The sequence below is a fragment of the Dipodomys spectabilis genome, unplaced genomic scaffold, assembly GCF_019054845.1.
Source record: "Dipodomys spectabilis isolate Male_0828 unplaced genomic scaffold, ASM1905484v1 ptg000265l, whole genome shotgun sequence".
Lineage (NCBI taxonomy): Eukaryota > Metazoa > Chordata > Mammalia > Rodentia > Heteromyidae > Dipodomys > Dipodomys spectabilis.
In genome coordinates this window covers 316,079-327,480 of record NW_024870942.1, presented here as the reverse complement: position 1 = coordinate 327,480, position 11,402 = coordinate 316,079, and the positions used below count along the sequence as shown (strand labels likewise).

The following is an 11,402-nucleotide window of genomic DNA, read 5'->3' as shown; positions in this document are numbered from 1 at the left end:
ACCAAAAAGCCCCGCCCCCCCATCTCCCTTGACTTAGTGACTCTTTCATTAACCTCTGCCTCCTTACCTTATAAAAACCCAGCTTTTGTCCCAGCTCTTACACACTGTCTCCAAGCTCTTGGGAAGGCTGTGTCCCATGCTGCTCTATCTCAATAAACAGTCCTCACCTGTGGAAGATTGAGTCCAGCCTGTTTCCTTCTTACCACCTCCATTTTCATAACAATAGGTAATTAGAAACATTAAAAATGTGATTATTTAAAAATACATATCTATACAAATAAAAATACAATCATTGAAAATTTTGCTCTTAACATGTTTTGGCTTGTATGAATATATATTCAAAAATAATACATAATATATATGAATATGCATTCATATTATATATGATATTTATTATAGTCATATGAATATATATTCATATATTATATATACATAAGAGAAACAAGCATGTTCATATATACCAGATACTTGTAAGCTTTTGCCAGGGTATACTGGTGAAACTTGTATACTGGACTCAGAGGTCTCCCCATAGAGAGGAAGAGCAGTTGTTGTCAGCAACAAGTCCAGGAGTAGAGCTATATGCACTATGAAATTAATTAGTTGCAAAAGGAAATTTAATTCAACTTAAATTTAAGTTCTTCACCTATCAAGATGATGTGTTATCTTGTAGGATTTTAATGTGTGATTATAAAGGAAATTTTCTTCATAAATACAAAAGACTTGTCACTTTTACCCAAAAGGACAGGATAAGAATGGCAGAGATGAGACTTAGCCTTGGGTGTGTTTGAGGAACACTGAAACACAATGCACAGAAGAAGCAGAATGAATCTGCATGTTAGGAGGCTGGGATGTCCAAGACTTTTCCAACTTATTTATTTATTTATGTATTTATTTATTTATTATTTATTTTGTGTGTGTGTGCTTGTGTGTGTGTGTGTGTGTGTGTGTGTGTGTGTGTGTGTGTGTGTGTGCGTGCCCGTGCACATGCTGGTCTTGGGGCTTGAACTCAGGGCTTGGGCATTGTACCTGACCTTTTTTTGCTCAAGGCTAGTACTCTATCTCTGCAGGCACAGCTTCACTTCCAGCTTTTTTGTGCTTTATTGAAAATAAAGACAGACTTTCCTGCTTGAGCTGTTTGAACGGAAATCCTCAGACTTCATCTTCCTTAGTAACAAGTATTATGTGCATAAGCCACCGTCACCCAGATATATTTGCTTTTTGCCTTCTATTTGCTAGCCACAAACTAAGGCCAAAGGTAGAATTGTTTTCAAGGTGTTGCAGGAAATGATAGAAGTGTTTCTCTCTTGAGAAATGCTGTTGATAATGGTAGGTGTTCTCTACTGGATCCTCATGAATGAAGGCTCTCCTGCAGACAGCTGGGTCACGTCATTATAATGAAGACTATTACAGAGGAGATCCATTAGTATGCCTACTTTTATACATATGTAAATTTATATTTTTGAATGAATTAGTAATTATGCAAATCTGCTGAGGAAAGTAAAAATCAAAACCTGTAGATGCCAGCTTTCTAATAGAGTCTCAATATAATGTGTCAAGAGGAGGCTTCTCTGTTTTCTCACAACTGGATTTGCAACTGAGATTTACCTTACAACAATCTGTGCGTACAGTCAAAATGAATTAAATGATATCCTAGAATATGTAGCCACATTTAAGTTTATTTCTATTTCTATGACTTGCAGTTAGATGCAGTCCTTCAATTTTTTTAAGATAATGGTTTTGTTTTTAAGTGACCTTTCTTTGGACTGAAATAGAATCTGTGAAATAAATGATAAGCTTAACAAATCACATTCCCACCACTTAGAGATGATCATTTTTAATGCATGTTTCATTTTTTTGTTAGGCTGTGTCTACCTTTCACCTAAACACCTGATTTTTGAATCATATTTAAATGTTGTAATTATTCCTAAAAAGAACCTTATAGCTAGTTTGTGCAAACCAGTATTACAATTGTGTGTTGGCTGCCTATCTCACAAGTGATTTTTTTAGACTGGTAGCTGAAGAGCTCAGGACAGCCTTGTGCTGCCTTTAGAAAGTTGCACCTACCAGTGTCACACTGCCAAGTTGTCTGAGCATAAAGATCTCCTCTGGAACAGTTACAGAATATGACAGAAGAGTGTTCAAGACCTTTACACGGACTAAATTGGTGGAACATGTCTCTCTTTCTACAATGTGCTTGCTGAGAATCTCAATAGCCAGGAGATAAAGCCCGAGTAAATAGTCAGAGGAAATATTCATCAAGACATTGCATTCAGCTGCCTGAACTTTCCACTTTCTGTTTGTAGTTGGAATTCAGACTGAGTTTTTTTCCCTCCCATCCTACCTAAATAACTGTCTATTTCAGCAGCAATAATGAAGCATGACAATCTTACAGGAACAGTCAGAATCACTGGTTAACTTTACATGCTGACTGAGGATATTTTAGACTAGGTAGACTTCCAGGTTCACCCTCAAACTCTATGAAAGAAGCTGCTATTACTTTCAGCCGTAATAAAAACAATAAACAGCATAAAATGCAATGCCCCTGCTCCAGCTCTAAGCCTCCTTGACAGCCTCCAAGGGCAGGTTTGGGTACTGGTTGCAGGTGTCTGGGGAGCATGGTGTGCCCACCACACAGATGTAAGAAGCAGTGTCGCTGAGCTGGGAGGCTGTGATGTGCAGGTAGCTGTGCTTGGACTCTGAATCCAAAGTTGCTGCGTACCTTCCATTTGACTTTTTACTCTCTGTATAATTCATTCTTATCAGGGAAACAGGGCCTTTCTCTGTGTCCTGTTTGTACCACCTTAAGTTGTTAAAAGGGCTCACAGTATAATTGCACTGAATAGTGCAGTTCTCTCCCTCCAGAACTTTCTGGAGCCATGGACTCTGCTCCACCTGGGTTCTGCCACTCACTCCTATTCAGAAAGCAACATGAGATTCAAGAGATAAGTTGTCTGATCATCTTAATATTTTCTAATTGACATACTTTCTTTACAGCCCACAGTGAATCCCTAGTAAATAATGTTGCTACTTCCTAGTAAGTAATGTTGCTTACTTCCACCACAGTGTACTATGCCTTTAATCTAGATCTTAAGAAATATTCATCCAACCTGGCAACCACTGCTCATTAACTTACCACAAAAACAAAGCCAGAAAACTACCAATGAGGTCTTCAGGTATTTCTCCATTCTGGTTCTGCTTCTCCTTTCTGTAAGGTCAAACAGAAGGATTTGCAAAGTGGCCAGCCACAGTCTAGACCCAATACGCATTAGCCCAGAAATCATAGAAACAGTGCCATCTAGGGGTTAACGTTATGGCTGCTTAAGCTTTCTGATTAAGATTTTGGCTTAATGTAATATTTTTTTTTTTAATCTATAAATAGTTTTCCATAGTGTTTTCAATTCAATATGTCAGTTTATGAGTACAAATTATCATTCTTGGAAATTCTATATTAAAACTTGCTTGAAACTAACCAGAGCTTTGCTTAGAAATTAGCAAAGTGATGCTAATTCATATAAGACTGAGAGAAATGAGTCTCAGTGCTCAGGGAGAAAGATCCATTAATGTTATAATATGAAATAACAGGTATTTTATATTTAGTAATGTCTCCTATTTGATAATTGGATAGTATTAAAATATAGAAGAACAAAACAAGGCTTATTTAATTGAAGTACAAAATATTATGTATATTATACATAATATGTTATAGTTAATACGATAATGTACTTTTTTTGGAAAGTAGGAAAAAATATGACATCACAGCAAGGTATTTCATTTTATGTATTTTATGAGCATCCGTAACTCTGAGACAAAACAGATAAAAGATAGGAAGGCATTATTTCAATATTTGACACACTTTTCCAATGTCCTATTTTTATGTGGCAATATTGAAACCTAAGGTACAAAGGCACCCTGGTGATTATCTTCATATATCTGTTTATCCTCATATATCAGTTGAGCACCCAAAATTCTCCAGGAGATTCAGATGGCATAATGAGAAGGGACCAGAGCAATGCAAGCATGGACAAAAATGCTTGTTGATATAGATTTAGAAGTCTGATGAGGTCTTTGGTGGCACCTAAATCACTAATTAGGTCTGATGTGCTCCAGTGGTAGTAGTTTCCTAATTTAGATGCTGGTTATCATTGTACTCTATTTATTTGCTTAAATTCTATGGTCTTATGAGCTATTATTCTGACTCAATGGTTTAACTACATTTGTTTTACTGTATTTATTTATTTATTTTGGAGGGGGTTCAGTCGTGGGGCCTGAACTCTGGGCCTCGGTGCTGTCCCTCAGCTCTTCAGCTCAAGGCTAGCACTCTACCACTTGAGCCACAGTGCCATTTCCGGCTTTTTTCTTTTTGCTTATGTGGTGCTGGGAAATTGAACCCAGGGCCTCATTCATGCAAGGCAAGCGCTCTATCACTGAGCCACCTTCCCAGTCCTTACTGTTCTATTTAAATAGCTTTTCACTTGTGAGACTTACCTTCAATGAAGCACACACACACACACACACACACACACGAAAAATAACCTAGAAGTGGAGCTGTGGCTCAAGTAGCAGAGTCCTAGCTTGAACACAAACGCTCAAGAGCAATGCCCAGGCCATGAGTTCAAGCCACAGATATGGGGTAGCAGCCACTAGTTGAAAGAGAAGGTTAAGGGGCCAGTGCTTGAATGGCTCAAACCTACAATTCTAACTACCTGAGATCTAAGTATTCAGATTTGAAGCCAGCCCAGACAGACAAATCTGAGACATATCTCTAAATAACCATCCTGGGTTCAATTCCCTCAACTGACAAAAACAAAAACAAAACAAAAATTTCTGGGGAAGGTTTAGGAAGATGGCTTTTCTGAAACTACCAAAGAGGTGGAAAACATGGATTCTCTTCTATCCTCTCCTGTTACCCTTCTTTGTTGTTCTTTTTTCTTCTTTCTCTCCTCTGCTCTCTTTCTGTTCCAACAAATTCTACCCAGACACATATTTGGATTTTTAGGTAAGCCGATTCTCTTTACTTTTGAAAACTTCCATTTTCCTCATATTTAAAACCTTGTACCTTTCTAGCTCCACAAGTCCAGACTTCACACATTTACACTGCTCAAGAATAAATAATGACATACATCTTTCTGATGAGGGCAGGGAGTATCTTCAAAACCACAGATCAAAGCATATCACTCTTCTACTTAGAAACCTACCATCATTTCCCATTAAATTCCATATTAAGCTGGACACTGCCTATAATCCTAGCTACTCAGGAGGCTGAGATTTTGGGATCATGGTTTGAAAGGAGATTGGGCAGGAATATCAGTGAGATTTGCCTCAAATTACACACACACATACACACACACACACACACACACACACACATATACACACATACGGTGGAAATGGAGCTATGGCTCCAGTGGAAGACAGCTAGCCTTCAGCACAAGAGCTCAGGGACAGAGAATGTGCCCTGAGTTCACCCCAGGGCTGACACACACTGATATACACACACAGACACACACAGACACACACACAGAAAAACAATTCTTTATCACTTTTCATAAGCCTGACAAGGCATGGTGTCCAAGTCACTGACCTCATCTAATTTATCTTTTTTGCCCTCCTCTTTTTGTTATGTTTCTTTAAGGATGTTTTTTCTACTTCGTGTGTGTGTGTGTGTGTGTGTGTGTGTGTGTGTGTGTGTGTGTGTGTGTGTGTGTGTGTGTGTGTGTGTGTGTGTGTTGGCCCTGCAGTTTGAACTCAGGGCCTGGGTGCTGTCCCTGAAACTTTTTGGTCAATTCTAACACTCTACCACTTGAGCCACAGCTCTGCTTCTGTGGTGAAGATTACTTCTACATTTTTTGGTGGTTAATTGGAATGATAAATCTGATTGGGCTAGACTATCTTGCCTGGCCTGTCTTCAAATTGTGATCTTCAGATCTCAGCCTACTGAGTAAATAGGGTTACTGGCATCCAGCTAGCTAGCCTCCTTGCTTGTGCTCTCTCTCTGTCTCTCTGTCTCTGTCTTTGTCTCTGTCTATCTCTCTTTTCTAATGTCTGTGTTCTGGCACTGGGGCTAGAACTCAGGGCTTAACAGTCTACCTTGCCCCCTTTCTCCCAAAGCTGGTAATTGACCCATGCCTCCTGTTTTTGATAGTTAAATAAATGGTGTAAGAGCCTCACAAACTTTTCTGGCCTGTCTGACCTTCCATTGTGATCTTTAGATCTTGGCTCCCTGAGTAGCTAGGAAGAGGTATGAGATATATATATATATAAATAGAGAGAGAGAGAGAGAGAGAGAGAGAGAGAGAGAGAGAGAGAGAGAGAGCTCAGATTCATACTTAATTTTTTAACTGTTACTATAAAGATAGGGCTTACAGTTACATAAGTCAGGTATAGAGTACATTTCTTTCCTTCTTTCTTTTTTCTTTTTTATTATTTTATACATTTTTTATTGTGAAAATACCATACAGAGGAGCACATTTCTTTTGGAACAATATCACCCCTCCTTCTTCCTGTTAGGTTTATTTAGAGTGAGTCTAGTGTAGCCTTCACTCTTAAGGGCTAGTTTATCTTTACTGCTGAGTCTTGATTCTTCTGAATTCACTCTTAGTCCTTAGGTGTTCAATGAAGTCTGTTCACTTTGGTTGTCTGGAAAACAGATGTTTCAGCCTAGCTTGAGCTCTGGGGATTGTGTTGCTAACTACTCATGTAGTTCCTCTCCCAGCTGTGTGGCATTACCTAGTGCTTGAACAGGGTATTATTCAGATGAAGACACAAGGGCACATTTGTAGGTTCTTGGAACATTTTACTTATATAGCTTCATCCTCTCAAGTTTTCTGACTTTCAATTGGTAGCTGCTTCAGCCTTCCCTGACTCCAGATTTTATTCCTGACTTATATTGCCTGCTAGTGTTCTGTTCTCTTTAGGTTCTCTTCTGTGTGTTGGGGTTTGGAACTTTTCTTTAGGCAGAAAGCCCAGTTTTATGGTAGACTTTGTTTTGCTTTTTCTCCTGGATAAAAATCTTGTTCTCTCTTTTGTCCAGGGTCTGAAAATAGTTCTTTCTTCTATTTTGTCTGGTTTTCTAGTTGCTATATAGGAATGCAAGTGTAATATCAGCTTATTTATAGTACAGAAAGCAAAAGTTTTCTCCATAAAAGTGTTTGATATAATATAGTTAAATTACTCAATGTACTAGTTGATATAGTATATTATTTTTTATTGTGAAAATACCGTACAGAGGGGTTACAATTACATGAGCAAGGTAATGAGTACATTTCTTTTTTTTTTTTTTTAATTTTTTTTTTGGTCCGGTCGTGGGCCCTGAACTCTGGGCCTAGACACTGTCCCTCAGCTCTTCAGCTCAAGGCTAGTGCGCTACCACTTGAGCCACAGCGCCACTGCCGGCTTTTTTCTTTTTGCTTATATGGTGCTGAGGAATCGAACCCAGGGTCTCAGGCATGCAAGGCAAGGGCTCTTCCACTGAGCCACCTTCCCAGCCCATGAGTACATTTCCTATTAAGCATTGTTGCCTCCTCCTTTGTTTCCCCTTACCATCCATTCACATCTCCCCACCCACACCCCTCCTTCATCCACCTGTGCAAAAGTTGTAAATTCATTTTTCAACATAACGTCTTGTACATCTCATTGTAGCAATAAGTCCACCTGTATCCCTGTTTAAACAATTTGTTTATTTCCTTCTCCTCCACAAATTATAACAACATCAAATACAGTGAAAACAGGGATTATACCATGGGGGAGGTACATACAAATCATCTGTTGGAATTAACAGCAAGAAAGAAAAACCACTTGAGTCCTTATCTTGGGGTTCATTTCACCTAACATCAACTTATCTGACCATTTCTGTTTGTCTAAGACATATAGTAGTTATTGAAAATAAGGGAAACCATGGGACCTATGTTTCTTTGGGCCTGGATTACTTCACTTAATGTAATTTTTTCCAAGTCTTTCCATTTCCTAACAAATGGAGCAAGGCCATTCTTTCTGATGGAGGCACAGAATTCCATTGTGCATATATACCACATTTTTTTGTTCCATTCATCTACTGAGGGGCATCTGGGTTGGTTCCATATCTTAGCTATGGTAAATAATGCTGCAATAAACATAGTAGTGCTGGCAGCTTTAGTATAGTCTTGTTTGTGATCATTCAGGTAAATGCCTAAAAGTGGGATTTCTGGGTCATAGGGGAGCTCTATGTGGAGTCTTTTGAGGACCCTCCATACAACTTTCCAAAGTGGTTGAACAAGTTTACACTCCCACCAACAATGCAGTAGGGTTCCCTTATCTCCACATCCCCACCAGCATCTGTTGTTATTAGAGTTCTTGATTATAGCCATTCTATCTGCAGATTCAATGTGATACCTATCAATTTTCCTAGCTCATTCTTCAAGGAAATAGAAGAGGAAATCCAAAAATTCATATGCAACAGTAAAAGACCCCAAATAGCAAAAAATGATCCTTAACAGAAACAACAATGCTGGAGGAATATCAATACCAAATTTCAAACTCTACTACAAAGCCACAGTAATCAAAACAGCTTGGTACTGGCACAAGAACAAATCTGAGGACCAATGGAATAGAACTGAAGTCCCAGAAATGAACCCACAGACCTATAGCCACCTAATCTTCAAGAAGGGAGCTAAAAATTAGAATGGAAGACAGCCTCTTCAGTAAATGGTCCTGGCAAAAATGGTTAATCACCTGTAGAAAACTAAAGCTAGATCCCTATATATTACCCTGCACTAGAATCAACTCCAAATGTATCAAAGACTTTGGAGTCTAAGCAGATACCCTGAAAACATTATAGGAAGGAATGGGAGAAATTCTATGGCTCCTTGGCACAGGCCAAAATTTTCTTAATAAAGACCCAGAAACACAACAAATCTAAGAAAGGTTGGACAAATGGGATGGCATGTAGCTTCAGAGCTTCTGCATGGCAAAGAATATAGCTAGCAAGATCAATAGAAAGCCCACTGATTGGAAGTGGCGCTGTGGCTCAAGTGGTAGAGCACTCCCCTTGAGCTGAAGCACACAGGGACAGCGCCCAAGCCCAGAGTTCAAGCCCCATGACTGACCAAAAATAAAAAAATAAAAAAATAAATAAAAGAAAGCCCATGGATTGGGAGAAGATCTTCACTAGTCATACAACCGATAAGGGTCTCATATCAAAAATATACTTGGAACTCAGAAATTAAATCTCCTAATAACAAATCCTCAAAGAAACAACTGCCTGATAAAAAAGTGGGCTAAAGACTTAAAGAGAAACTTCTCTGAAGAGGAAAGAAGGATGGCCAATAGACACATGAAGAAATGCTCAACCTCCCTAGCCATAAAAGAAATGCAAATCAAAACAACATTGAGATACCACCTCACCCCAGTTAGAATGGCAAAAATCAAGAACTCTAATAACAACAGATGCTGGAGGGGATGTGGACAGAAGGGAAACATACTGCATTGTTGGTGGGAGTGTAAACTTGTTCAACCACTTTGGAAAGCAGTATGGAGGTTCCTCAAAAGACTCCACATAGAGCTCCCCTGTGACCCAGCAATCCCATTTTTGGGCATTTACCCAAATGATCACAAACAAGACAACACTAAGGCTACTAGCACAACTAAGTTTATTACAGCATTATTTACCATAGCTAAGTTACGGAACCAACCCAGATGCCCCTCAGTAGATGAATGGATCAAGAAAATGTGGTATATATACACAATGGAATTCTATGCCTCCATCAGAAAGAATCACATTGCTCCATTTGTTAGGAAATGGAAAGACTTGGAAAAAATTATATTAAGTGAAGTAAGCCAGGCCCAAAGAAACATAGGTCCCATAGTTTCCCTTATTTGCAAAATCTAGTATATGTGTAGGACAAGTAGAATAGGTCACAAGCTATGTACATATAACCAGATAAGATGATGTTGAGTGGAATGAACCCCAAGATAAGGACACAAATATTTTTTTTCTTTCTTGCTATTGTTTCTAATATATTTATAATGTGATTTTTTTTGTTTCTTTGTATGTTCCTCCCCCACTGTATAACCTCTGTTTTCACTGCATTTGATGTTGGTGCCCTGCATCTTGTATATACAATTCTCTAATTCAGGGAGGGGAAGAGAAAAAACAAAATGCTGAAATAGGGATACAGGTGGACCCATTACAACAATCATATGTACAAGACACTATGTTGAAAATGAACTTTACAACTTTGGCAGAGGGGGGTGGTGTAGTTGTGGAGGTGGGAGGGAAGGGATGGTAGGGAAAAACAAAGGAGGATGCAACAATGCTTGATAGGATATGTCCTCATTACCTTGCTTATGTAATTAACCCCTCTGTACAATATTTTTACAATAAAAATCTTACAAAAATAATTATGCTGGAAGAAAATCTGGGTGTCTCCTGAGAACTGGAGGGCCACTGAGAATTGAGAGGCTCCCAATGGACTCTTGTGCTTCCTTCCCATGCGTGACCACCCCCCCTTTTGTTGGTGTTTGTGTGTCTGTCTGTGTGCTTATGTGCCTGTGTATATGTGTGTCAGTGGCAGTATTACGGTTTGAATTCAAGGCCCTGCCCATTGTCACTGGTTGCTCAAGACTGGTACTTTACTATTTGAATCATAGCTCCCCTTCAACTTTTTCCAGTGGTTATTTGGAAGTAAGATCTCATGGGCTTTCCTGCTAGGAACCACCACTCTCAGACCATAGCCTCCCAAGTCACTAGGATTACAGGTGTGAGCCACCAGTGTGCCTGGCCTGTTTGTTTTGTGCTGGTATTTGGGCTTGAATTTAAGAACCAGGGCTTTGAGTTTGTTGAACTTGTTTGCTCAAAACCAGCACTTTGCCCCTTGAGCCACATCTCCACTTCAAGATAAGTGTCTCACAGGTATTCTTGCCCAGGATGGCTCTTTGCACCAGGATGGTCAGACCTCAACCTCATGACTAGCTAGGAATACAGGTATGAGACACTGGCACACACTTTGTATATTTCTTAAATCAAATCATGTCACTCTTACTCCCAACCTTTAAGAGCTTCTTTTTCAGAGTAAAAGCCAAAGTCTCCACCATAACCTAAGTGGCCTCATCTTGGCTAGTGGTTCTCAAACACATCTAGAGGGCTTGTTTGAAGCAGGAACCACTGGGCCCTAGCCCCTGACTCAACAGGCCTGGGTTGGACCTTCTAATGTGTATTTCTAAGTTTCCCGATGACATCACTGCTGTTGGGTGGACACCACACTTGTAACTCATTGTTCTGCACAAGCTGCCCACTGCCTCTCCTACAGCAAGCATCTCCTCCACTACCCACGCTGACTGTGATGCAGCCACACTGGTCTACTGCCTCTAAGACAGGCCAGACACCCTCACACTTTGAGTTCATGACCCTACCTGATTCTGTGGCCTAG

General features: G+C 39.5%; 1 gene segment (V, D, J or C); it reads right to left on the bottom strand.

Annotated features, from left to right (window-relative positions):
- Positions 1–2,553: 2,553 nt before the first annotated feature.
- Positions 2,554–11,067, bottom strand: LOC122125422. The segment is given in 2 exon segments: positions 2,554–2,912; positions 11,016–11,067. Coding segments are annotated over 2 exon segments (411 nt in total).
- Positions 11,068–11,402: the final 335 nt, after the last annotated feature.